The sequence below is a fragment of the Opisthocomus hoazin genome, chromosome 2 (genome assembly GCF_030867145.1).
Source record: "Opisthocomus hoazin isolate bOpiHoa1 chromosome 2, bOpiHoa1.hap1, whole genome shotgun sequence".
NCBI lineage: Eukaryota > Metazoa > Chordata > Aves > Opisthocomiformes > Opisthocomidae > Opisthocomus > Opisthocomus hoazin.
In genome coordinates, this window is record NC_134415.1 from 26,664,679 (window position 1) to 26,692,069 (window position 27,391).

At 47.2% G+C, this 27,391-nt stretch overlaps 1 protein-coding gene across 3 annotated transcripts; it reads left to right on the forward strand.

Moving 5' to 3' along the window:
• The first annotated feature begins 3,512 nt into the window (after positions 1-3,512).
• TRAF5 (TNF receptor associated factor 5) lies at positions 3,513-27,391 on the forward strand. Of its 3 annotated transcripts, none has more exons than XM_075412952.1 (12): positions 3,513-3,591; positions 15,661-15,805; positions 16,175-16,545; positions 17,680-17,737; positions 19,026-19,127; positions 20,171-20,335; positions 20,642-20,719; positions 21,097-21,171; positions 21,445-21,537; positions 22,504-22,644; positions 23,143-23,311; positions 23,838-27,391. In XM_075412952.1, the coding sequence occupies exons 3-12, from the start codon at positions 16,331-16,333 to the stop codon at positions 24,413-24,415; spliced, it is 1,674 nt and encodes a 557-aa protein (XP_075269067.1). In that variant the 5' UTR covers positions 3,513-3,591; positions 15,661-15,805; positions 16,175-16,330; the 3' UTR covers positions 24,416-27,391. The 3 variants fall into 3 exon arrangements, with proteins under 3 accessions (XP_075269067.1, XP_075269065.1, XP_075269066.1); XM_075412950.1 differs by having other exon boundaries at positions 3,526-3,591; positions 15,657-15,805; XM_075412951.1 differs by lacking the exon at positions 3,513-3,591 and adding an exon at positions 4,220-4,619 and having other exon boundaries at positions 15,657-15,805.

Sequence of the window (27,391 nt, forward strand, 5' to 3'; positions counted from 1 at the left end):
AAATTATTTTTGCTTGTAGCTGAAATGGTATTTGAAAATGCTTTTAAATCCGTTCTGTTATTAACTAGATTTGCCCTTGACTAAAATGAGATGTTTCTTGAAAATGGGATGTGCTCTCCCTACGCTTTTTCACCGATAAATTGAGTAGTCTAACGATCAGTTTAGCAGCTGGCTAAGGCCTTTTTTATGTGCAAAGGGAAGTTCTTATAGGATCAGATCCTATTTCATTTGTAAATCTAGTATTAAAGTTTGATAGTTGTGGCCTGACTTGCAGTTAAGGTGTTGACCTTTATGCTTTAGTTCTTCATTTAAAAATATTTTCAGACCAAACTTGAGAAATTTTCCTTTCAGAACATCTTTCACTAGTGTGCTGAGGTCTCGTACAAAAGGTCCTTCTTAGAATTTTTCTTTTGCATCAGAGTAGATGCTTAGCCACTACGTGAGCATCGCATGACCTCTCGTCTAAGCAAAGCAGCACTGTAAAACGAGCACCGAAGAATTCGTGGTCACTGAAACTTGTCTTCTGGGAGTCATAAAGTGTCCCCTCACCAGCTACACACAAATCTGGCTGCTCCCCAGACTTTAAAACTGACACAAAACCGATCTGGTACATTTTGACATCCTAAGTATCTCAGTTTAATTGTTAACAGTGATAAGCTACATCTTCAGGATTTTTTTTCTTTTTATTTGTTTTTTAGCATTGAGTCTCCCAGGTGTGTGTATTGTACCTTTTGCTAATTTTTGTCTCTTGTCGATAGACTTCAGTATGCAGAATGTTGGGTGTTGCAGTACAGTTGGCCACCACCAACTGCTATAAAACTGTTCAGTACATTGTAATTCCTTTAAATCTTGTTTAAATATTCTATAACTGGGCGCAAAGGTGCTGTATTTGAAGGGGGGAGGGAGGGTCAGAGATGGGTAGTATTTCTTAATTTACATACACTGTAGCACACAGTAGGGAACTCCTAGCATTTGTAGTACTAAATAAGTATGTACATAGCAAAATGTCTTTATTGTGTGCTTTGCAGAATATGTGCATACAGTTTGCACGTCCTGTTCTGGGGGGTAGGGTTTGTTTTAAGCAGTGTTTGCCTGGAGAGTGATATGCTTGCTGCTTAATCAAAGGATTAAAGTTTCAAAGAAATCTGTGTCTTCTATTTTTATGTACCTTGTAATGGTCTGATATGTTAGGGCCCTTATACTGTGATTCTCTTCTAAATTCATTTATATTTTTTTAAGAATTAGAAATAAAATTATACAATGGTGTTGATTTCGGTGGGGAATTTCTTTTGCCATATCTAGTCTCCTGTTTTGTAATGTAGTAATGAACTCTGACTTCGAGGTTGGCTTAATTTTGTCACTTTAAAAAATGTACAATGTTTGCACACTAAAGTTGGGCGGAGAACGTGTATCCTACATTGTTCAAAGCTAATGTAACTCTACAGCTTTTTGTACAGTTTATTTTAGTTAATAAAGCAAAACGGTACTAAAAAATGACAGGTTTTACAAATGCAAGGCATGATCCGAACAACATGTCTTCTAGGAACGACACTTGCAAAACACGGCTGTACAAGAACTATCAGATTTAATTGTTGCACTTTAAATCAGAATGGGTATGAAGTTAAGCAGGTGTTTCTGCTTTAATAAAACAATCGCTAAACATTGCGCATCATAGTAAAGCACTTTAATTTGTCTTACAGTTGATCATGAGCAAAAGGCATTACAGTTACCTCTGTCCTTAGGTTTTTGTTCATCTTTATATTGTTGGGATTTTTCTGGAACCATATAGAGTTTATTCTGGAAACCTTACAGTTCATAGAACACAGACCGGTGGGTTATGTGCGTGGGAGTTTGTGTACCAGGAGAGCAGAACTGCAGAGTTTAGGGAAGAGTTGAGGATGAAGGTTACTGAAACAACGTTGTCGTGCCTCTTGCTAGCAAAAGAAAGGAACAGGCTGAAGTCCCCGCTGGTGCTAGGCAGAAATGGGATTGTCGGACAAGAGCAAAGCCAGGGCAGAAGCAAACTTGTCGAAATCGTTTGCTGGGAGAGGTGCGCTTCAGAGCGCAAAGGAAGCCGTAGAGGAGCCAGCAGCTGTCACAGCTCCGGTACAAAATGGTGCACTGCAAACTGCACTGAATACAGCTTGGTGGTTTTGATCAATGTGGTGAACCTCCAGGTTTTCTGGAGGTTGAAATAGCTACACCTCAGAGTTTGCCTTTCTGGGCAAGTTAAAAGCAAGCACTGTCACAACAGGCATTTGCTTTAAGATCACAGGAAGTTGTGTGCGAGATACAAAATTTTTAACACCACTTGTAGTCGGTTACTGATGAATTAGGCATCAGAAGTCTGTAGCTGGGTAGGGACAAGAGGCAAAATATACCAGCAACGGTATCTGGACTATTTAATAAGCAACGGGCCCATTTTTTTGTAACAGACATCCTTAAACTTGATACTAAAGTAGAACTTCAGCAAAGTAGATCCTCAGGGCTGTTGCTCATGTGGAAGTTCTCCCTTGGACCGGCACAAAAGGAAGCACCGAGATTCGGGGGTTGTGATCTCTGCTGCTGCTGCTTCAGGGCTGTGGCTTTGTCTTGATGCAAGCCAGGCCTCCTGTTACGCTTGCTGACTTTTAAGAGCTGTGGTTTTAAAAGTAACACCTGCACCCTAATATTTGATGATCCATGTGGTGGCAGATCTTTGTCACCACAAAGCTCCGTTCTGGGGGACTGCAGTGTTCTGCAGGAGGAGGAGGATTGTGAGTGTAGAAAATGACTGCCTTGGGCACTTGACCCCATCTCCAAAGAAACCATTTACCTTTATAAATATTTAGTTACAGAAATACAGTGCCTGTTGTTCTGACGGACGTCCCTGTGAACCTCACAGACTAATCAGGATAAGGATGAAAAGAAGAAAGTCCTCAATTTTTGCAAGAGGGAGTGTTTTAAAAGGTCTCTGGTGTAGTAACGGCTGCTACGCCTTTGCTGGACTCCCTGATGCGATAGTGACAGACACCCCTGGGAGCGGCAAGTCCGAGTCATTTTAGCAAAAGCAGGATCTGAAGCCGTTTTATTTCCATGACTTTTAGAGCTCACCTTCAGCCAACCCAGATAACACGGCCCGGGTGTTTCTTTTTCCGACCGTTTCTTTCTTGTCAGCCTCGGCGCTTCCGTGCGTGTGCGGGACGGAGTTTTCCCTGGGGACCGGCGCTGCCAGGAGCGGCTGGGTGGAAGGACGGCGCAAGGCGCAGCAGCGGGTGGTGGGGGGCGAGCGGCGGGGCCGATGCCCCGGCACCGGGGGCGGGAGGGCGGCCGCGTCGCCCGCCTCTGTGCGGGAGCCCTCGGGGCGCCCTGAGGAACGCGCTGAGCGGCGCGGCCGGGCGGCCGCAGGGCCCCGCGGTGAGCTCCCGGCGGCCCGGGCTGAAGCGAAGCCCGGCCCCCCCCGCCGCCGGGGTCTCCCCGCCCGGGGGTTGCCATGAAACCGAAAGCGGCTCCCGCCCGCTTCCTCGCCGCGCCCCCCGCCCCGCACGAGCCGCGCCCCGCGCAGCCCGGGCCGGCCCCGCAGCTCCCGCGCCCGGAGGGCAGCGAGCGCAGGTGCGGCGGGGGGAGCCGGGCCGGGCCGGGCGGTGCGGCGGGCGCGGGGGTCACGCCGGGGCCGGGAGCGGGGCCGGCAGGTGCCGCGGCCGAGGGCGCGTCGGGAGCGGGGCCGGGGCTGCGCGGGGCCCGCCGGCGGTGCGGGCCGGGGGTCGTGGAGGGCGGGAGGCCCCCGCGGAGGCTCCTCGGCTCGGAGGGGACGCGTCCGCGCCGCGCCCGTTCCCTCAGGGAGGGAGGCCCGCGCGGGGAGCCCGAGCCCGGGACCGCCGGGGGCCGCGCGTGGGCGGGCAGGAGCCCCTCCCCCCCCCAGCGGCGCGGGGGCGACCGCGGGGCCGCGCCGGGCGGGGCCGATGCGGCGGGGACGCGCAGGCCCGGTGCCCGCCTCCCGCGCTGGGGGGGCCGAGGAGGGAACAAGGGAGCGGGGAGCGCCCGGGTGAACGCCCCGGCCGCGGTCGCCTCAGGTTGCCGGGAAGCGCAGCCGGCGTCCCCGCCGGCGTCAGCGGAGTTCCGCCGGGGAGGGGGAGTTTCCCCTCCGTGCGTGTGTGCGCGGGCGGGCCCGGCCGGCCGCTGGCTCTCCCGGGCCGGCAGCGCGCCGAGGCGGTAGGCTCCCGCCGGAGGCTTCCGACGCCCTGAGGATTCGGGAGGAAGAATGGGGAGCCCGTCTCGTCGCGCTGCTGGAGCCGCTCTGCCCGCTGTTCCCGTGGCTGCCCGCTGCCAGCCCAGAACAGCGTTCTTCACAGCGTCCGTCCCGCTGGTGCGGGACGGCCGGGAGCTGTGCGGCCACGCGCTCGGAACGGCCGCGTGTGTCGGGGCACTCGGGGATGGGCCCATGCGGGAGCACCGGCCTGGCCCTACTGCGCATCGTCGCGTTTCGTCTGAGGCCTGCGCTGCCTGCTGGTTTTCGATCCCAGCGCGAGTCGTGGTGGCCGTGTGCCCCGCCCGGCCTAAAGCCACCCAGAGTAGCCACCCTTGCTGTTAGCCTTGGCCATCCTCTTCGTCGCTGTCCCGTGGAGGAGCGTTTGCCGTGGGTGAGGACCCCGGCGTGCCGGGAGCTGTGTGAGCAGAGGGCAAAACCGCAGCCCTTGGCTGAGGGGGGTTTCGGGTTCGCGTCGGGCAGCAGGAGCACGCCTGGGTGCGGGAGCAGGGGGAGACAGCAGGGCCCTCCAGACCAGCGTGATGGTCGGTGGTCGCAGTTGGTCAGAAGCCCGTTGCTCCCAGCTGCTTGGCAAAGGAGATCTTGCGAAAGAGATTTGAAGTAGAACAGTCAGCGAATGTCCCTCCAGAAAGTCTGCCCTCGCAGTACGCACTTGGTCAAACTCAGAACAAGGAGGCAGCGGAGCCTGGTATCATTGTTTGGCCAGAGATGAAACCAGTCCTTTGAAATAGTTGGAGGGGGTGTAGGGGCAAGTGGAGGGGGACTACAACAGGCCTTGAAAGTCCGGAGCCTTTGGTGCAGCAGGAAGTGGAGGGACAGACAGAGCAGCGATGTGGTTGTAGCTGTGGCTCAGAATAATGATCCCTGCAGCAGCACACTGGGTGGAAAAATAAGTTAAAGACTGCGTTTCAAGAGAAATGAGTGTTTGGAAAACCAGAGGGTGATGGTGATGATGATGACGGAGTTTTATTTGTGTAAAAGTGGACAAGAAATACTGTATCACATAGAGATAGAGACAAAGCAGGAGAAGTTGTGAGACATTGTGAAGATCTAACGCTTCAGGGCAGAGAGGGAGATGGAGGTTACGGACCTGTGCGGAATACGGGCTGGCTGTGCTAGCTCTGGGCGCTGGGGGGCTGTGCGGAAGATGGCTTTTTGGGGAGGGCTGGGGGCAGCGGGCTGCCTCCGAGCTGGTAGTCCCCCTCTGCCAGCATACCGGCGCACCGGCCGAGAGCTCAGCCTGCGCAGGAAGATGGTCTGTGGCAATAGGGCACGTCTGCGAGCAGCTGGCAGGAAACTTTGGCTGAAGAGGTGTAAGCTGCTGAAAGATAAGATTCCGAGTAACGTCAGGAAGGAAGAAAGAAAAGCTTGTGGCAGTGCTAGAGACTGTGGAGGGCTTGGGAGGATACACCAAAGTAGTAACTGCAGAGTTTAGAGGGGATGAGGAACGACATCCAGGAGGGGAAAAGATTTGAAAGCTAGAGAGCTGCTGTTGAAGACTTTGACAAAAGGAATTTCAAGTGAGTGCAAAAAGCAGAAACCAGACAGCTCTTTATTTTACCCCACAGGCTTCCTAATCGGTCTCGCTAAGAGAGGAGCATAGTTTTGGTGTAGCCATCAGAGAGCAGAGCTGTGGGCCAGGTCAGGAACTCTTCATTCTGTGCTGCATATTGTTTGGGTCACTTCGCCAAATCCCTTCAGTGGGCTGCTGCGGACTTGTAGGGTGCTTGATCTCCTGGGCTTTATTTGTGTCCCATCTTTTAGCTAAGCTGTAGCCCTCTATCTTCTTCAATTCCTTGTCTGAGCCTTTGGTTTTACATAAATAGATGTCATTTATCATCAATGAAGAGCTGACTGTGGAGAGGTATTCCTTTCTGGCCCTCCGGGGAGTCTATATGAGTTGTAACTTTTCTTGGGCTTCTGATCTTCTGGAGACAGTTGGTGGTGGCTGCAGTGATACAGGTTTCTTTCACCCCGCAGACGCGTCATCCTCAGCGGGGGTTCGGAGCAGAGTGCCAAGCGTGGTGCTGCGGCCGGCACCCAGCTGCCCGTGTACCTCACGGCCAGCGCGCCCACGGGTCTGCGCCCTGACTTGCGCTGAGGATTTCAGAACCTCTGCTTTTGCTTCCTGGTCCTTTTCTGTCCAAGTTGCCCGGCGACTGACTGTGAAGAGTTAATTTTCGCGCTGTTAGTCGTCAGCCCCTTATCTGTACCAGTTTGTGCTGCAGTGTGCAGTTGTTCCACCCTCTTCCCTCAGCCCAGGGAAGAAGCTAACTGCTTCGCCCTGGTGTGTGGCTCAGGAAGGTGAGGGAACTTGAGTCCTGCGTATTGTTAATAAAAATGTTGCAAAAAAACTCCATAATCTCCCCAGCTTGGTCTTGCAAGAAATAAACAAGTGTGTGAGAAACTGTCTGCAGCCTAAACCACGGTAGTTTTGGTATGGGACTGCCCAGAGTGCTCTGTAGTTAAAAGTGTGTTCATCGCTGGGCCAGGGGAATGATAAAGCAAGTTTTTGTATGTAATATACTGATATTTGCATACAGGGATTCTCTAAGGGTAAGTATGTTGCTGTGTGCTTATTTTGCAGAAGATAATATTGAAATGTAAAAGGTATTTTCTATTATTACTCAAAGCCACCTAGTGACTAACCAGACCTCAGGGAGAGGAACAATCTGCAAGGCAGTTTTTCCCGAAGTAGTCACTGTGAGACATGCGATGATCAGACCTGCACTAAGTCATATGGTTTCCAGTCTCTTCCACTATAGCCATGCGCTTGAAACTGGAATGCAGCCCTTACTGGCTATGAAAGAAACAAAAATCAAGGGTTTAATTTCTTAATGTTGCCTCAGAAACAGCAGGTACAAGCGGTTGTCAGATCACGTATTCAATGAAAGATATTGTGGAAGGTTGCTGGGCAGTATCTATAAAGAAAAAAAACTTGTCCGTTTGTCTGTCTCGCCGCCATCGACATTAAACCTTGTGTTGTGGCAGTTTTTTACTGAGGAATGATGAGCGTGGACCTCGGTGATGCCTGAGATGCGCCTTGACTGCACTGAAAACAGCAGCATTGTTTGCTGCTGGGAGCAGTACAGATAAAACTGGTGCCAACAGCGAGAGCAGGGTTGGCTGCTGGCCACGGCGTGCTCAGCACCCTTCTCCCACGGCACCGCGCCTGATGCCAGAAGGGGCGGTTCTGCCTTCCACCCCTCATGGCAGATCACTACCCATCCTCCCACCACCCATCCGGCCCGTGGCGGGGCTTGCTGGGCGGCTGCGCTTCTGCCCGCCTGCGGCAGCGTGCATGGATGGGTGGACGCAAACTTTTGACGGCAGATCGCGTTTAGGGAAGGGGCTGCGGGAAAGCACCGCTCCCAGGTCGTACCCTCATAAGTCTCCAGCTTGTCCTGTTTGATCTCATGGGAAGGACTTCTTAAGAACGTGTCCTTCCCCTGGTTTTTTAGGACAATAAAATGGTGACAATCTTTGCTGCCACTGCTTTCCCAACAGCAAGTCCATGGGGTGCCCGATAGCGTTTGGGTTTTGACGTTAGCAATTACCTTTTCAGTGAGGACTGTGACTAGAAAAATGTGCATCCATCAAATACGTATGTGCGGTAGAGCAAAATCCACTGAACTCGTGAATTCCTGAGGCTGCAGCAGGGGGAATCGTTTACCCCTGGAACACGGGAACATGTCGGAAGAAGGGGTGGCCAGCCCTAGCGACGTTTGAGTGAATAACCATTAAGTGGATTCATAGGTTTACGTATACACGCTGATTAAGGTCTTCATGAAGACTAAGTCAAACGGTCAGGGGTGTGGAAAATTGAAGCCAAGACTCTCTTATGCCTGGAGTAGGTATTCATGGCCAAACTGACTGAGTGGTCAAAGCAACCGAAGTCCCGCATAGCATGTCCCCTTCGGGCAAGGAAGGAGACGTAATCTTAAAAGCCCCGAAAGACTTAGTTCTGCAAAATGTGTAGTGGTCTATTATTTGTTAGGAAAAGTGAGGACTTCCCTTTGGCTCCAATATACTAAAAAAAAAAAAAAGACAGCCTGTTAGTTGTCTTGCTCTCCATCCCTTACTGTTACCTCTTTTCAGTAACTTTTGTTTCTATATGTTGTTCTTGTGTCTCTCTTTCTTTCCTTTCTTTCTGGTTCCTAAATGCTGTTGCTGTCTGTCTTTTCAACCACTTTCATCCCCTTGAGCCTGCTTGAAACTTGGTCAGGGTTTCAGCCCTGCAGTTGGCGCTGGAGATCGAGGGCTGCCCACGAGCAATAACACCGGCCTGTCGCTCTCTACTCATCTGCAGAGTGAAATTGTTTAAAATTCAGATCCTGCTCCTACTCAACTTCTCCATTTGGGGGTTTCCCCAAAGCTTCCCAGAAGCAGATGGCGGTTCCTGGAGCTGTGCTCGCAGAGCACTCAGCGTTCCGCAGCGCTGCCTCCTCCCGATGAAACCGGCCGGATCCGTCCGTTCTCCAGAGCTGCCGGGCTCGAAGAAAGCCTGCGTACGCGCGGTTTTGCTGTTCTGATGTCAGCCTGTGCGGAGGCTGTGTGGAGTCAACAGCCTGACCAGGATGCACCCTGAGGACAGGAGTTCATGGCAAGGACAAAAGAGTATCTGCTGGGTTAAAAAGCTTGACTGTAGAAGTGAGCTTAGGCTGCATCTAGAAATACAAGTGGGATCAATTTAATTGATCCCATAAAGAAGCAGCATGACTTCGAATCGATGCCTTTCCCTTTGACGCTGACTTCAGCGATGACTTGTCTGTTCCTCAGCTTCGGGGAACGTTCAGAATAACATGCCGTAGGTGGAGATGCCTCCTGGGAGGGGAGGTGGAAATTGAAATAGGCTAGAAACGCTCTGGGAGCAAGCTCGGTTAAAGGGAAAAGGCTGAAGAGGGTATGTGTGGCATTCACTACAAGACCGAATAGAAGCTTTCTTTGGAGAACTAGTATTTTAAGTAACAGGAGACTTAAAAATTATTGCTTTTATGGAAAATAAGATACCTTACTTTAGGAGAGGCAAAAAAAAAAAAAAAAAAAAAGACAGAAATCCAGGGGAGGAGGCAGAGGGGAATAAGGAAAGAGTGGGGTTAGTGATGGAGCCCGTGGCGCTGCCGCGAGGGCAGCACGTTTTGTGGTCTGGGGAGGGAGGCTGAGACGGCGTCAGGGGAGATGGAGGCTGCCAGGAATCCTGTGTGCGCAGTTATGTTCAGGCTACAAAATCGTGAGGGTTTATGGCCACTCAGATTATTACAAACCCAAATATAAACATTTCTTAAAACGAATTTTATCTCAGTTGGAGAGTTCTGGTTTAAATGCGGAATGCTTGTGCAGCCTGTAGCGTGGCTTGACGGAGTCGGGCTGCGACCGAGCCGGTGCCGTTTCCTCCGTGAGCCGTCCCTTTGCTTCCTGCAGCGACCGGGTCCGCCCGGGCTCGCCAGAGCTGCCCTGGAGGGGTTCACAAGGCTGGACACGGGTTTTCCTTATGTCCTGACGTAGTTCCTGCTGTCCATGTGTTTTTTCTTTGGTCACACCACTCGCAGCTTTTGTGAAAGGTGAGAACTCCTCTGCATCTCGGACAAAAACTGGGAGAAAAGTTCTTGGTAACCTTGTGTTGCTCCAGGTGGTAAAATCTGCAGTCCCTACATCAACGCAGTAAGGGAAAATACTTTTGTCCTAACACTTTATAATGTTTTTAGACGTGATCTTTTCAAAGCTACGCCGGGGGATTTCCACTCTCTCGCTGTTTTAAAATGCTCGTACTGTTGTTTTAACCACAAAGCTTACGCTGGCGCACTCTCTCTCTCGCTCTCTCTCTCATTTTCTCCCCATTGAGGACCAACTGCAGTTTTCAGGTACGGCTTTACCAAAATGTGTCTTGTTAATGCTGGCAGGAGCCTAACGTTGCTGGAATTATTTTGCATCTCTGAAGGGCTCTTCAGGCACGAGCTGTGGGACAGGGGGGTGTGAGTGGCGCAGGGCTGCATTGGGGGAAGGCTGCAGACCCCGAAACATCTCAGGAACTGAAGTCACCCTTTGAACTGGCAAAGCAGTGTTGTGGGGGTGAGTGGCGGTGCCTTTTTACCAAAATTTCTGTTGGCGCTTGGGAACGTGGTAGCACCTCCAGGTATTGGTACAGAAGTGATGGGAACAAAATTATTTTCCAGCTGTGAATGAGATTATTTTAAGACAAAAATTTTCCATGTTACTGTAATAATATTGTGTTGATTAGATGTAGAGAGATTTCTTGATAATACCAAATTGATTAATTAATTGTTAAGAGATCCAGGGAAAATAGCAGATGTAGCAAATAAGCAAGTTTTCCATAAAATTAAAGCTACTTCAGCGCCAGACACACTTCATTAGCTGTAAGAGTGTATTTTTTTTTTGTCAAATGCTGTCTGTGTTGTAATCTATGCCTTAAAAAAAAAAATGAAGTCAAGTCTTATGGGGATTTATTGTTATGCTTGACTGTAACTCTATGCAAAGGAAACCTTACCGTCTTACTCTGCTTAGTGAAAATTTGCCTATGGATATTAGTAAATTGCTGCTTGCTTAGTAACGTTCTACTGTGCCTTGAGAGTAAGGTAATACTGGAATTCAAAGGGGATAATATTGTCTGTATAGAAAGGAAAACAAATTTGTTCTGCTGCCCTCTGCAGCGACATCCCCTGTGGGGCCTCAGGCACATATCCAGTAGCAAATTATTGCCGTTAGAAAAATTCTTTCCTGGGTACCAGCTGGTCATTGCACCGCAGTTTTTAAGGAATGAGGACAAGAGCAGAACAGCTCCTGAGGCTGAATTGCTGCCTGGTGAAGGAGGAGCGAGCCCTGAGTGTCAGTGGTGGGTCTGTGCTGGTGCAGCGGGGGGATCCTTCCCTCCACCCCCTCGGGGCTGGGGGGCACAAGCGACACAGCCGGGGTCCTTCTGCCCCATGGGGACTCCGCAAGTGCGGTTCGTTGTCAGCAGTCAAGATGTTGCAACTCCTCCTGGGTTGGAAGGAACAAGGGCGATCCCTCAGTGATGCCAGATGTCATTGTCTGCTGTTTTCACATGTCTCCATATAATCTGCTCGTTGTTAAATATGTATTTCAAAGTGTATAGATATTTTTAGTCGTTCTTTAGCAGACTCTGTTACTTGTTCCACTCTGTATGTTAGGAGTTGGGGCGTATATTTCTTGTCCCCAAAATACAGTGTTTTTGTGGAGGACTTTATATTAGTAGTAAATCATATAACTTTGTCATTTTAATTAAAAAATACTAGAGGCAGCTAATCTACCTAGTTTATAAGGCAGCTTGGAGAGGGTCATTTTAATGCAAGGTATGTTCCTCTCCATCACATTTCTGCCTGTCAGCTCCCAATGAAGTGAGTTGATCTTAGGCTTCTAAATTTGATAATTTGATAGAACTTTCCCCACCGTGACTAAGACAGGCTTCCAGTTCTGACGTACCATAAAAGGCAGATAATTTTCAGAGAGAGGGACAGGGCATCTTCTAAGATTTCTCCCTACCAGGTGCCTTAGGGCAAAGCAATAGACCTGAACTAGAGCTTTGTATAAGAGGAATGTAGGTTTGTAACTTTTTCCTATGCCCTGTTACATGTATTTCATGGAAACATGGTAAGTAAGGAAGCTATCACAGTGCTTTTTCCTGAGCAATATCCCAATCCTGGAGAGCAGCTGAGCGTTGCCCTCCCCTCACGCAGTGAACCTGATGGAAGCCGTGCTCTCAGCCTCTGTTTGCTGGGCAGCAGGACCAAGGATCCTGTCTTCTGGTGCGTGCAGGGTGACCAAATCTGTGATAACAACTCACCTATTTGCCCTGCTCAGTCTAAAAGATGTGGTGGTGTTCAGTGCCTGTTCCTCGGGTCTGCCATGCTGGAGGTTTCGGAGCTGCAGCCTGCCGTAGGGGTGCACTCGTAGCTCGTGGGGTCGCCTGCTGACATTTCGGGGGGGCTTGGCTTCGCGTCAGAGGAAACAGGAAAAACATATCCTCTTAATAAAGAACAGCTGCATTATAGGGATGGTTTTCTCAGTGTGCAGTAAGTATGTTTTCATGGCTAATAAAAGTTAACCTGTGCACCACAGTTCAGTGCGATGCTGGAGTTTCACACCGCTCCTCTCCATGCTGGCTCTGGTGGGGAACTGTTTGAACACAGCTTTAAAAATGTTAATGTAATTTCTGTATTATAGTAAGTCATGTCGATGCTGATTTTTGTTCTTATACCATGTTCTGCTCATCTCTTACTCAGTTTCTGAACAGTAAGATAAAACAAGTGTGGAGCATTTTACTGGAAAACGTTTGGGCTCAGTTTGGTGTGGTGGCAGTTAAAAGAGGATAGCCCACATTTAAGAAAGTTTATTCTTGTTGCAAAAACTCTCCCTTTTGGGTTATTTCCAGTGAGGCTGAAGCATCTGCACACAACGCAGTTCTAGAGGGCTGTTCCCAACGCGGTTTGCGCGTGCTGCTGTTGGTGCAGGCAGGGCTGGGATGCTGAAATGGTGGGAAGGTGCAGCTGGGGGCTCTGGGTACTGCGCTGCCACTGAGCTCCCGCTTTTGGTAGCTCTTTACAGGGCTTGGGCTTAGCCTCTAGTGATTCAAACTGCTTTTCTATGTGTGGTCACAATTCATTTGGTGTGCGGAAATCCATTTTTCTGACATGTAGATTTTCAGTGTTCATGGATTGTTGGGGGGGGGGGTTGTTGTGCTGTTGCAGCAGAGTTGCAATGAAAATCCCCTTGCCATGTGTGTTGTGCATCTGCCCCGAGAGCATCATTGTGCAGCCTGAGCCTGCCGCTCTCTAATACTTTAAAACAGCATTGCAGTTCACACACATGCTGAAAAATTGCAATATACACAGAGAAAGGACACCTTCCCATTTCTCTTAGCTGTGAATAGGCAGAAGTGAAAGCGTCGCTGGTCTCCTACGCGGGCCAGGCATTCACGTCAGCAGGAAATTGATTCAGTTAACCACTGGTGTGCTCTCGCGGTCACAAAAAAGCACTTTTTTCCCTGACGGTTTCTCTCTGGTTTCAGTTCCAGTGGGGGTGCTGGAATCCAGAAGTGGAAGCAGAGCTTCTGCGATCCTCCCTGAGTCACTGGTGGGCACTGGGACGGGAATTGCGCGCTGCCTGCGATGGCTTGGATTGCACGCCACCGAGCACTGGCTGGCAGCAGGTCTGGCACGGGGCTGCTATTTCTCGGCTCCCCTGAGCCTGTTGATTCACATGGGCACCTCTCCAGCTCGGGTGAAGCATCGCCATCCACAGGCCCGCTCCTGGGGCAGCCCCTCACCTCCAGCAACGCAGCTGCAAACCCCACAGCAAACCTCCCGCAAGGCTGGCAGTGGTGGCAAACATCCTCGGTGTTCTGGGCACGCAGAGGTTTTCCGTTCCGCCCTCTGAGCAGGCAGGCTTGCCTTTCACCCAAGGTGCTCTTTGCTGTGCCCTGAGGTGCCCTCAGCTGGGCAACGAGCTCCTGAGCAAGGCTCAGGTGGAAGAGGCACTTTCATGGAAATGCTGAGAGTCTCCGTCTGTAGGGATGGAATCTGGGCTGAGAATATTGGTGCATTGTGAAGGTGTTTAAGGAGATGAAGGTTCTCGTTTCCGCAAGAGAGTTGGAAGGCATTGTACGACAGCAAAGTGCTCCTTGCAGAAAGAAATGGGAATGAATGTGGTTGGTTCAGTTAGCAGCAAGAGCTCTGAAGGAGTTTCTGGATGGTATTTTGGGCTGGTGACTCTGCATCTTCTTAAGGCATCCCATGACTTTGTGGTCTAAAACATCTGTAACATTGTTTACCCCAGCTGGAAGTACTTGAGGAGTTAAGGCAGACTCTTAAAGGCAAAAAAGGGTAAAACACAGATTTTTGTTTGTTTGTTTGTTTACATGTGTTTACATAGTGCAGCATTAACTTGCTAAACCATGCCATGAGATGATGTAAGTCCTGGAGTGTGATAGGACTCAGGAAACTGGATGCTGTGTAAGTGGGAGGAAGCACTAATAACAGAGAGGAAGGAAACGTGTTTCGGGGTTGTCACCGACCAACGACAGAATGAGTTCACAGGAAATTCATCCTGCAGGTAGTCTGTGCTGTGGAAGTTAACGGTGACAGCTCTCCATCTGCCTTTGAAACAGCAAGTGTGCTCTGCTGCTGGCGTCCACTACTGAGGCAGCCCAGGCACGAGGCAGGGGATCCCTCGGGCTGCATTTTGGTGTCTCTGGTTGACGTGAGGAAAATAAAATTGCTCCTTATGAAGCGTCAGAGAACCAGGAACCCCATTTTCAGAGGAGAAAAGGTCAGCTGCGTAAAAACAAAAGGAGCGAGATGGACAGTCATCTCTGGTTTGAAGCAGAAGGCTGTTCAATTGGAGTGACCGAACAGGGTAGTTTGTAAACTCTAGTTGGAATAAGAAGTCTCTATGCCTGGAACATGATTAGGGCTCGTAATCCTGTGGGTTACCGATGTTAGATGATCAGTTGTGCTGGAGTAACTCTGACATTCACCCTGGTGGAGAGCAGGGAGGCTCTCACAAGCTGGGCAGGTAAATACTGTGTACAACCATGAACAACGGTTCAAGAGTTACAGGAGCACGTAATGTTTGCTGTGAAAGACATTTTTGTTGGTTAAGTGCTTTGGCTTGTTCTTGAATCAGGTACTTCATGTGTCCGCAGGATTTCCTCACCCAGTATGGGATATTAAAGTAGCAAGGAAAATGGATATTACTTTGTGAAGCCTAAGGTGGTCTGTGGCAGTGCTTGATCTGTGCGTAGCACAGTACTAATCGCTGCTTTCGTGGGCCAAGAATCCGTCGCAGCAGGGAGGTAGGGCAGTATATCAGTACTTGGCATACTATTTCGTGCAGCCCTAAAGTTATTAATGGTGATGTATTGGCCCGGCTTGCCTTCGAAAGCAGCAGATACACTCGGTGACCTTAAAGAGCTGAGTCAGAGCTCTCAGAGAGGTGCTGATGCCAGTAAGAGTGACTCGAGTGACTGACAGGGCGGGTGATGCACATGGAGGAGAAGTAGCATCCCACAGGACAGCTATAAAATCAAGGACTTCCCTCGTGAAACAATCTGAGAGCTCAGGTGCATTGTGCTTTCGTACACACCCTGTAAGGAAAAATTGCCTTCTGAATGCAAAGCCGCGAGAAATGAAAACCAGAGTGGCTCTAGGTCTTGAGCTACTTGCATAAAAAACAACTGCAAGATCGAGAGACCAGTGACAAATATCAAGGTTTGTGACTTAGGGCTGGAAACAAGTGTTGCTGGGTTTCTTATTAGAAAATTAACATTGCATTCCTGTGCTGTGCGTGAGCTTTGGTGGGCTGAGAGAAAAACGTATGTCACGCTTCTGATTGCAGTCTTACTTTTCTGTCTTTTTTTTCCCACCACTTCTTTTAGGCAGGATTAATATAGCCAAGAACTTGCACATAATTAAGTAAAACTTTGAAAAAGTAGGATTAGAGTTTACCGCTATAAATGAGCGATCAGCGGGAAAAACGAAGATGCCAAGATAAGAGGCTTTCACTCCTGTAACACCTAAACCAGAGGTAAAATCCCCTTGCTGCCTTTGGTTTTTTTATTTGCATGCTCCTTGCTGTGAATCCCAAAGCTGTCTCCTGCTTGAACCAGCACGACGAACTTGCAAAGTCACGTGGGCAGCCTCTGTGCTAAGCGTAGACTTCCCTGGCAGACATTAGGGCCAAGACTTGGCCTCTGCTTTCCCCAGCCGTGTCTGTGACTCTTGTCATTTTTTTGAGACTAAGAGCTGCTGCAAGAACATTTTAAAAAGCATAAAAATCTCTATTCTGTGGAATAATTTTCAGATTGTGAAACTCTTTTCCAAAGAAGTGTGCTTTGATGCTTGTCGCGTAACCATCGTTTTGTGGTTCTCCGAGCATTTTATTCTTCTTCCACAGTTGGTGCCGCTTTTCCCCCCGAAACCTGTCGCGCCCGGCTGCAGATGACAACCCTCCCGCGAGCGGCAGCCTGCTGCAAGCCATAGCTGAGGCAGCCTGGCCACCGTTGAATATTTGAAGGGGTTCTCCCTGCGTCTGGCTCCCAGCGCAGCTCCCATGGCCTGTGACGAACTCGCTGGTCTCTCGGGCATCTTCACACGCCAGAACTCTGCCAGCGCCGCCTCTCTGGACTTCGAGCCTGATGCCGACTACAAGTTTGTCGAAACCTTAGAAGACCGGTACAAGTGTGCCTACTGCCACCTCGTCCTTCGCAATCCCCACCAGACGGGATGCGGCCACCGATTCTGCCAGCAGTGCATTCTTTCTCTGAGGTCAGTGCAAACTCCCTCTGCGGCCACGAGCTCCCCATCCTCCCCTTCTTAAAACGAAGTTAACGCCTTCTATAAATCAGCAGTGAGTGCCATAGTAGTAGTACCAATCCGAGAAAATGATGAAGGAGTGAATGGCAAGACTGCGAGCTCAGTGTTTTAAAGGTGTCTTTAAAGACCTGACCCGAAGCTGGTGAGGAATACTTTGGTAACTGCAGCGAAGTCAGTGTAAAGAAATTTTTGATGTAAGCTTAAGCAGTGCTGCGTGAGATGCTGTCTCAGTCTGTCTGTCTCGTATTGTGCTGTTCAGGTGAATTTGCTGCATTAGTGTCTCACAGTATGGGCACTGGTGGTTAGGTGAAGCTGTTTTCAGTTGCTTCTGTATCGTTCCTTTGATTTTAGCGGAGTTACGAAACTAATGTTAGTATTACCTGAAGCTACAGTCAGATCACAAGGCTGCTGGCATCCAGCTGCTTGGGATTTACCTGCAGGAACAAATGAGTTCACCCCGCAGACCTGTCTGGAAATACCCTGCGTCCTGGCTGGCGTACCCGCGGGCAGCGTTTGGGAGGGCTGCAGAGAAGCCTGATCACGCGGATGGACGTCTCCATTCACCTTTTATGAAATTCAGATGCTTCGTGTTTGCCGCTTTCTCTCTCTGGGTTGCCTCCCTTTTGCACTGCCCCACTGAGTGTTTTCCCATCCTTTACCAGAGGACTGCTGGAGGCCCCTCAAGACAGGAGCAGTTGGATCTTGCTGGCATAGCAAGGAGTGCGCTGCTCGCACTGGGCAAAGGCTGGGTTTAATGCACACAGTGGGTTTTTTTCAGATACGACATTTGCAAGCAACAGATGGCCAGAGAGTGACAAAGTCCTTTTAATTGAAAACCATCTTATCAACACTTGTAGGACAAACTCTGCTTTCTGTTACATATTCACTGTCACAGCTTAATGCCCTCTTAGAGCTGTGGGCAGAATTTGGCTGTGTAGTTGCCAGAATAAAGAGTTTTCAAAGCACTTTTTTTGGTTTTTACGGTATCTAGTACTGACTTCTGCCAGAGCCAGGTTCTACCATAGCCCAATTTCATAAAATAAATCAAATTTTCTGTAGGTTAACATGACTTTTCTTTTGATCTAGAGAGTTGAATGCAGTACCCACCTGTCCTGTTGACAAAGAAACAATAAAAATGCACGAGGTAAGTGGCTGTAGTTTTGCGTCAGCAGTCAACATCTGCATGGAAAAAACAAGACAGCTGAGAACAAGGTGGCTCATAGTCTGTTAGTCCTCAGGGGCAGAGCGGTGTTTGTCTCCACAATGATGCTAGGGGAAGCAGTGTATTCAGTGATGCTCTCCCGAAAAGGAAGTAGGGGTGTATAGCTAAAGCTTTATTTTATACCTCATGTTCTGAAGTTATTTCATTTTAGTCCTGTGTATTTCCAGTAGTGTCGAAGAGTTTCACAAAAGTTTCAAATTTTCTCTAGATTTCACATGTCTTTTTTTTTAGGGGAGAGTTTATTGACTTACTTTTTAATGCCCTGTCTCGCTGGGGGATCTTTTTTATTGGATTGTCTTTGTTTTGACTTGGCTATAATTTGCTGCCTTAACTATTTCAACTGCATATCATCAACCCTGCAGACTTAAACTTACTTTTTGGTAACTTTTTAGAGGAAAAGACAAGTTCATGCTTCTTATTTTGCAAGCTCCTGATTTTTTTTTTCTTGGTAATGGATTAGTTTGTCCTTATTTATATGCCACAGCTTGAAAGTATGCTACATACTTGGTGCCAGAATGAGTTTTCCAGTGAAATCGAAGGTCTCCTTCCTCTCTCTCTCCTATTGCTGATAGGAAATTGTAATCAGACTTTCCATGTCATTTTTGTTTTTCACTCGTTGTCTTCTACTTTGTGCAAATTTGAATTTTGATGGCAGTAGTGGAACAGCGAGCAGCTTTATAATGCTTCTTGCAGGAAGATCTCTAAATAAGACTGAAAGTTTGCTCTGGGGACTTATTCGCTTCTGCATACATGACTGGGAACAGTGCTGTTTCTCAGAGTCTATACAAGGGATATCTCAGCATCGTCTCCATCCCAAAGGCACGCTGCGCTGCTCGAACATCGGAGGAGCGTGCACAGAGCTGGTTTGGCCTTTGGGGCCCATTAGCTCCAGCTGCTTTCTTCTACATACAGGCAGGCTCTGGCAGCAGTTTTATAGCTCCTGAGCTACTAATCCTGCTGTCTGTGGGATGGATCAGCATCTGTGGAATAACTATATGTGAGGAAAAACTTTATACTTACTAGAAAATTCATATATGCTTTAATATATATTTTTAGTATACATTTTCAATATGAATTAACAAGAACCACACTCACAATTACGGAGTCTACACTTGTGTGCTGAAAAGATTTGTTGTGATGTTTTGCTTTTTTATATTCTTTATAACATCCCATGTGACCACATATGAAGGCTGGTTTGCTTCCTTTACAGGTATTCAAAGATAACTGCTGTAAAAGAGAAGTTCTCAACTTGCATGTGTTCTGCAAAAACATTCCTGACTGCAATTCAAAAATAATTCTGGGACGATATCAGGTTAGTTTGTTTGATCAAATTTGAAGCCTTTCATTTTCATGTGAACTCTGTGTGTTTATTGTAAGCTAAATTCCAGTGATTGCCTTCAGACCTCACAGTTATTGTAGCAATGTGGTTTAAGTACAAAGGTTATGACTTAGCTATACACTGTAAGTAATAAATGTGAAGCTCAAAATCTTATGGCTTTTAGCTTGTCCCAGCTTTGCCTTAGGTTATTTATTTGACAAGAACCATTTGCTTTATGCAGCTTTAGTATATCCACAGTGTCTATACATACCTTCTGTATGCCTAGGTGCCACACGATGATTGATTCAAGAAAACTTGCAAAGACATACTGGCCATTTGCACCTTTTCTCAGTATATCAATTGAATGAAAAGCGGAAGCCATACAAAGGAGTGTCCAAATTTTCATGTTCAGTTTAGTTTTGAGGTTGGAAAAGAAGAAAGTTTGTAGAGGAAAGAGTATTTGGAGTTTTGTCTGTTACCAAACTGCCGAATAATTGGAACTGTAGAACTTCCAGAGGAGGCCACAAAGATGATCCGAGGGCTGGAGCACCTCTTCTGTGAGGAAAGGCTGAGAGAGTTGGGGTTGTTCAGCCTGGAGAAGAGAAGGCTCCGGGGAGACCTTATAGCAGCTTTCCAGTACCTGAAGGGGCCTACAGGAAAGATGGGGAAAATATTTTTGGCAGGGCCTGTTGCGATAGGACAAGGAGTAATGGCTTTAAACTAACGGAGGGTAGATTTAGACTGGATATAAGGAAGAAATATTTTACAGTGAGGGTGGTGAAACACTGGAACAGGTTGCGCAGAGAGGTAGTGGAGGCCCCATCCCTGGAAACATTCCAGGCCAGGTTGGACGGGGCTCTGAGCAACCTGGTCTAGTTGAAAATGTCCCTGCTCACTGCAGGGGGGTTGGGCTAGATGACCTCTAAAGGTCCCTTCCAACCCAAAGCATTCTGTGATTCTATATTTCTGTGCATCTGCTGGGCAACTGCAGGTGCAGTGAAATGCTTTGGGGTTTAATTTGCTGTTGCATGTTGCAGGAACATCTTCAGCAGTGTTTGTTTGAAAACGTGCAATGCAGTAATGATGGATGTTGTGATCAAATTCTTCGGAAAGACTTGAAAGATCATTTGAGCCAGCACTGTAAATTTCGAGAAGAAATCTGTCAGTACTGTAATAAATATGTGGTGTTAAATAACATAAAGGTAAGATTATAAGGCATTCCATGGGAATCTGTAGCATGTGTTTCCTTTTAATGTTGCTGAGTGAAAAGTTTCCAGCATTGCAATGGGTCTTAACAACTCCTGAAACAAAATTTGGCTGAGTATCTGAAGGAGAAAGTATAATAAATGTGCTTTAAACAATACCAGTTATTGTTGCTCTCTTCTGAAACACAGTGTGATATGGGGCTTGCTCATCTATGTTTGGGATTACTTTTTGCATAGTTCCTCTATGTATACTACTTCACAAAAATGCAAACCATTGCCTTTTTTTGTTTCTTTTTTTCCCAGAATCATGAGGAAAATGACTGTCCTGATTACCCTGTGCCTTGTCTCCAAAACTGTTCACAAATAATTCTGAAAAAGGAGGTACTATTATTTTTTTCATATACTGTGATTCAGCAGATCACACATGTTTATGAAAACTGAAATTTACATTGCAGAGCACATTGGCCTGTGCCAATAAAACTTCATTGCTCTAAATACTTTCTTTGTTTGGTCCTAAAAGGGATGTACGTCCCATCTTGCAAGTGAGGTATTCGGTCACTGCAGACCACTGGCATTTCGCAGTATGGAACAATATCTGGCTTGCTTATGGACTCTGAATACTCCTTTTCTTGTTTACGTGATGGGTGGTGTCATGACATGGGCCTTTATTCACCCTTTATGCAGGCATTCAGATTTTATCAGTGCGGCAAGGTACTTAATGTTTGTTTTATTACGAGTTTCTTTGTTAATATACGCAGATGGAAAAGCACCACACGGTGTGCCCTGAGGCAGAAGTGGACTGCCCATATAAGCAGTACGGCTGTCTCGTAAAGGTACTGTTCGATAGATCTTGTTTGTTCTGGGACTGGAATTTGTCTCCCAAACCAATCAGAGTAATTAATCAAAATAACCAATTTCTTTCACAACCATTTCTAGTATTGGCTAAGGTGCTGTACTAGAGAATCAGCACTGCCATTCCCTCACTTTCAAAGCACAGAGGAGACATTTTAAATGCTTGCATCAATAAATTTTTTACTAACAAACCGCTTCTAAAATCTGTGTATCTTATTATTTCACTCTTTCGCTTTCCCCTCTGCCACATGAAGGTTAAAAGAGGGAAACTTGCTGAACATGAAAACAGTGCCCTGAGGGAACACATGCTGCAGATTTTAGACAAGAACTCTCGGTTGGAAGAGCAGGTAGGTTGTATTTAACGAGCAATCTTCAGCCATTCTTGGCTGGCTGGAGGACGATACGAGATTCTGCATTTGTTGCCTGGTTTAGCTCAGCTACATTTTAAAAGACTCTTTTTATCACCTTTGCACACCTCAGAAGTCAGAATAAGCTCTTCCAGTGAAGGCAATCAATTAGATGGAAACCCCTCTGTGCTCAGGCATGTGTATTCTCCACCAAGCACGGTGGGAGGCTCTCGTTGCCATCACTCACCTCATTTGCTTTCAGTCTCTGCTTCCAGTGGATACGAGGTTTGGAGATAAAGCATTTTAAAGTTTCAGTGGCCGGTCAGTTTGCTCTGAAAAGGAGCCTTTAGATACCCAAGTCACCCACTCTGTAGAGGCAGCACGGAGTAGTGCAGAGCCAGTTGCAAGCACCTTTCCACTCATGATCGCTTCTGAGGCTCCCTGAGGTGACACTGGGTGTATGCCCAGTCCTGCCAAGGTGAATGCATCCAGACTGATGGTTGACTTACTCTTCTGCTTGTTTATGCTAAAAATAAGTCTCCCAAAATGCTACAGCTTGGTTTTGGAGTTAGTACTACTCACTGACTCATCTCTTTTACTGGTTAGACCCTAGTATAGGCAAAAAAGTATATACATACACACGGAAACACGCATGCACATGTGCGCATGTAGGTATGTATTATCCCCCTATAGAGCCCAATGGCTCGTCATGCTGGGGATGAGATACACCAGTCTCTCTGCACCTGTTGTCACACAGATCGATTAAAGAGTACGACTACCTTACGTTCAGTACTTGCCAGTGCTTATCCAGGAATTGTGAATTAAGTAGTGCAACATCTACCTAAGTTAGAGGCTTTGCGTTGTAAACTTTTCCACTTTCTCCTATGTAGTCACATATGTTTTAATTTGTTTGTTCTATATTTTGGCGAGCCTTAGTGTTCTTACTCGTTTTTTTCCCATCTATAGATATCTGACCTGTATAAGAGCCTGGAATGTAAAGAAATTAAAATCCAGCAGCTAGCAGAGGCCGTTAAAAAGTGTGAGAAAGAATTCAGACAGTTTGCACAACTGTTTGGTAAAAATAGCAACCTGATGGTAAGCACGCAGGTGAGACATGAATTTTATCTTTTTTGGCCAATTGCTTTCTTAATCCTGAAACGTGTTTATCCAGTAAGAGTCGGCATTAATAGCAGGGCAGTAACAAATCTCCCAGATGCTTCACAAGCCCTTCTTGTTCTTTTACAGTACAGCACTCTCTTTTCATTTTAACCAGTAAAGAAGTTTGGATATCTGATCTGTGCAAAAAGCACTGTATAAATCCTCATGGCCAGATCCTCATGGCAAATATGCAGGTGTAAATCTGAATAATCCATTGAATGAAGTGCTGCAGTACGAATGGATCTGAGTAAGGGGTGGCTTCTCAGTCACTAAATGCCAAATTAATTGTGAAGGAGCATTTGGATACATTCCTAAGCCAGCAGAGTACTTTCGAATGCACCGTATAGTTGATATTGGCTAAAGGCTTCTTTATTTCAAATGATGGCTGATGTTACGAATGTCTCTTGTCTCCCCTTCCACCCTCTTCCAATGGCATGAACTGGGAAGGCTCTGGCCAGTCACCTGGATAAGTCTGCGCGCCTGGAATCGCAAGTGAAACAGCTAATACAGATGGCGAACCAGCAACAAAGCAAATTAGACTTGCGACCCCTGTTTGACACAATTGAAAATGTAAAACAGAAGATTGCCCTGATGGAGACATATGATCAGCGCTTGGGTGCGTTGCGACTCTCAGTTCTTACCTGCACGGGTGCGGGGTTTTTGCTGATTGACTGGTGGCTAAGCAGAGGCTCTGGTGCTGCAGTCAGTCAGCTCTTCGCCAGAAAGCGCTTTCTTCTTCTCGCTTTCTAAGACCAAGCCGTGGTGGTGCGTGCTGCGTCCTCCCGCCTTCCCCTGTTACACAAAGCCTCTGGAATTCTTGTGGCGCTACAGGGCCAGAGAGCCGGGCTTGGTCGGGCTGAGGCACTGTGGTGGAGGCAGCGGTACTGTCCGCAGCTGGGCATTAAATCTTATTGGTAGTTACCTATTTTCCCTATTCAACTAGAAGCTGCAATTACAATAAACAAAAAAGTTAACAGGTGTAGTAACACTAGTCAACAGCCTGTACTCAGGCTTGAGTAGTTCAGTATTGTCAGCTTGAGTCTGGTTGCTCTTTGTATCCAGTGCTCTGACAGTTTTATTTTATCAGATGTTTCTCTTTTTCTCCCCCCCCACCTTTTTTTCTTTTTTTTGTTTGTCCTCAGTTGTTTTGGAAGGTCAGTCCAGCAAACATGATCTCCAGATCAATATTCACAAAGCACAGCTCAATAAAAATGAAGAACGATTTAAGCTTTTGGAAGGCACTTGCTACAATGGGAAATTAATCTGGAAAATCACGGACTACAAGATGAAGAAAAAAGAAGCGGTGGAAGGCCGCGTCCTCTCCATATTCAGCCAGCCCTTCTACACCAGCCGCTGCGGGTACAGGTTATGCGCGAGAGCCTACCTGAACGGGGATGGCTCAGGAAAGGGAACACACGTCTCCCTCTACTTTGTAGTGATGAGAGGGGAATTTGACTCGCTGCTACTGTGGCCTTTCAAGCAAAAAGTCACACTTATGCTTTTGGACCAAAGTGGGAAAAAAAATCACATTGTGGAAGTCTTTAGAGCTGACCCCAACAGCAGCAGTTTCAAAAGGCCGGACGGAGAAATGAATATTGCCTCCGGATGTCCACGCTTCGTGCCACACACCGTCCTGGAGAACACGAAGAATACGTACATCAGAGATGATACACTGTTTTTGAAAGTGGTTGTGGATTTAACCGATCTGGAGGAATTGTGAAAAGCATGCCTGATCAGTGTGACTGCTTTAACTATTAAGAAATCCTTTCTTGGTGACTACCAGCCATGCAATAGTGAATTGCCACTTGTCAAGCTACTGATAATGTTTCGAGGCTTTCGGACTGCATAGCAGATAATGAATTGCCAAAGCATCAGCCTTTCCTTTAACCTTTTTTTCAAGACTGCGTTTTTAAGGCAGCTAGAAGTCCAGTTTGATGCGAGCATGCATTCGATCCAGGCTTGGCTGAGTCCAGGCTGGGGGGAATGCCTGGCTCCCACCACCAGACTGGCGCCTGGAGACGAAACTCCTCCAGGAAGCCCTTTCGGAGCCCAAGCAGGCCTGTGAGCTTCCACCCCTCATGCAGAGCTGAAGCCATGCCCAAGCGTGCAAGTGCATTTCACCTGTCTGAAATGGAAACGTTTCAACATCAGCACATTTGAATCAATGTGTCTCGATCCCTCCATCTCCTGGATTTTTGAAGCGGGGAGAACGGCTTCGGTTAAGCAGGGAAAACATTTGCCTGGGATCTTGCGTTTTGTTTAATAGTTTTTTTTCCAGAAAGCCCAGAGGAAGATGCCAACCCCTCTTACTTTTCTAGCCTGGTATTTCAGCTGTGTACAGTACCCCCAGGTCGCAATAGCCGTGTTATGTCCTTCCTGTTCCTGCCTAGTGCCTTGGGACTGATGTCCGTTGGTGGTGAACATCCACGGTCCCCATCCGAAGTCAGAAGAAGCCGCAGGTGCTTCTCACCTCTCAGGACATGGCCAGAAGCAGGGTATGCAGCCAGCATAACAGCTCTCCGCTGCACTGCTGCGAGAAGAGGGGCAAAACTCCCGCACTTTTGCTCCTGCATCTGCACAAAAGAGATGTTTTCTGGCCTACCAGCTCTACAGAAGGCAGGAAGAGCTTTGGATATCTGCCTGGGATAAAGCCGATGTAACATGCACTGTCCCCCTCTGCTAGAAACGGGGATGTTTGGGAAACAAGGAGGAAAATGGGCTAGGGAGGGAGGTTGCTTTAAGAACCCAGTTCTCACAGGTAGTGCAGCTCTAGCGTTTGTTAAAAGGCAAGACACGCTGACTACGAAGTTACGTCTGAAGATCTGAATTTTTATTCCAGTTTCTCTCCAAAGGAACATGTGCATTGTGTGGGGTTTACTGGAGACGCACTGAAACCACCATGATCAGGCACTGAGGAACAAGTGACAAAGAATACACGTGCCTTTTTAAAGCCTTTTGGGTGCCTGGAGAGGGATGTAATTTTGCACACTCGGTCCTTTTATTATTACAGGTGACAGAATTCTGTATCTCTCATCTCTCACAGATCAGGTAGCGAAACATTGCAGCGTTACCCATTGCTCCTGCAGTCCACTGGCAGAGCAAACCTGGAACTTGTTGGGAGGCAGCAAGAAACCAAGCTGGGTTTAGACTACGAGTAAACTAGGCAGGATAAAAATCAAAACGGGGCACAGACTGCAAAGCGAAAGGTAAAAAACTCAAGAGGGCAAATGTGGCAAAATCAAAATGCCCTTTCTGTGCGGGACGCTGATATCCACTGAAATAATACAATTTGGGGAATTGATACCAAGACGAAGGCAAAATACCGTATTTTATATCTGCAGTCTCATTGCTAGGCACTTACTTTCCCACGGGGTTTCTAGGACATAATTCAGACAAATATTTTCAAATTCAGGGGCGGGAGGGAAGAGACCTTCATTATCTGTACCTTATGGTGAGTTAGCACATCTGAAATCTTCATTTTGGTCTAGATGTCCTTTTCTTTGTATGATGTCAGGATGTACTGGGCCGCTGTAAGGGCTTTCTGTGTTCCCAGCGATGGATGGTGAGAGTCATATTTTATTTTGTACGGCCATGACTGACTTTAAGAGTCATTTTGGCTGTACAACAGAATTAAGTCTTGTGTCCATAACACTTCATTACAGAAAGAGCAAGCTTGGTTTGAAAATGGTGTGGCATTCTAGGACATCAGTCCCGAGCCTTGGATGTGGACTTCATGTTGATCATTACTTTAATATTTGTCATGTAACTTTCAAAGTGGCACAACTTGCATAATAACCACTAATAACTGATGTAAACGTACCACCCAGGTTTCCTGGGACTCTCCAGTGCATTGAGTGTAAAATACAGAAAGCGATAAAGAACTTGGAGAATCGAGGGAGGCAAGAGGGAAGGGATACAGTCTGTATCCCGGCAAATTCCCAGCCCTCTCGGCCTCCGCCACCCCAAGCATAAAATGGGGATAATAATACTTGCGGAAGCGTTAGGACTATTTAAATGTTTGTGAAGAAATGTGAGCATGAAAAGAGCTAAGTATTATTAAAACTCCATTTCTAATTGTTAGAGTAGGTGATGGCATAGTGACGTGGGTAAGTGTTTAGTGTGTTCCTGGGCAGAGTTTGAAAGCATGTTCGGTTCTAGCCAGTTCGTACTGCAGTCTCTCCTCTACCTGCCAGCTGGGTTTAGGTTTTTGCCACGAATATTCGTTTTAAAATTTTGAAGCACAAATGATTCTTCCTGGGCAAGGGAAACATCCCTTTTGAAATACTGCCTGTTTTATAAAGAGTTAGTTGAGAAAATTAATTTTTTTAAAGACAACCGTCTTTAAATTGGTTCTTTTTATTACAGCAATTGAGACATTTATGTTAAGATTTTCAGCAGTTTTTACTACTCGTGAACAGGATTTTAAATTTCATCCCATTCCTAATAAAGTAAAAAATGTTCCATAGCATGAATCGTCAGGAAGAATTTTGATGTTGCATGAAAAACACCAAAAAACTTTTCAATAATATTGTACTGCGCAAGTAACCAAAAGAGCGTAGGGCATTTCTAGATCAGCATACAGTATGTTTTTAATGTATTTATTGACAGTTTGTAGTCGTTTTAGTATCTCTTACAGGCATTTTTCTAGTCAAATGTCATCACTGTATGTGTAAACTAAGAATAAATGATCTTACCA

Bases quoted from the DNA above. Each gene is read 5' to 3' on its own strand.
- TRAF5 (XM_075412952.1), top strand. From the start codon at position 16,331: ATGGCCTGTGACGAACTCGCTGGTCTCTCGGGCATCTTCACACGCCAG. The intron at 20,720-21,096 runs GTACTATTATTT...TAATATACGCAG, and splicing joins AAATAATTCTGAAAAAGGAG to ATGGAAAAGCACCACACGGT. The intron at 21,538-22,503 runs GTAGGTTGTATT...TCCCATCTATAG, and splicing joins ACTCTCGGTTGGAAGAGCAG to ATATCTGACCTGTATAAGAG.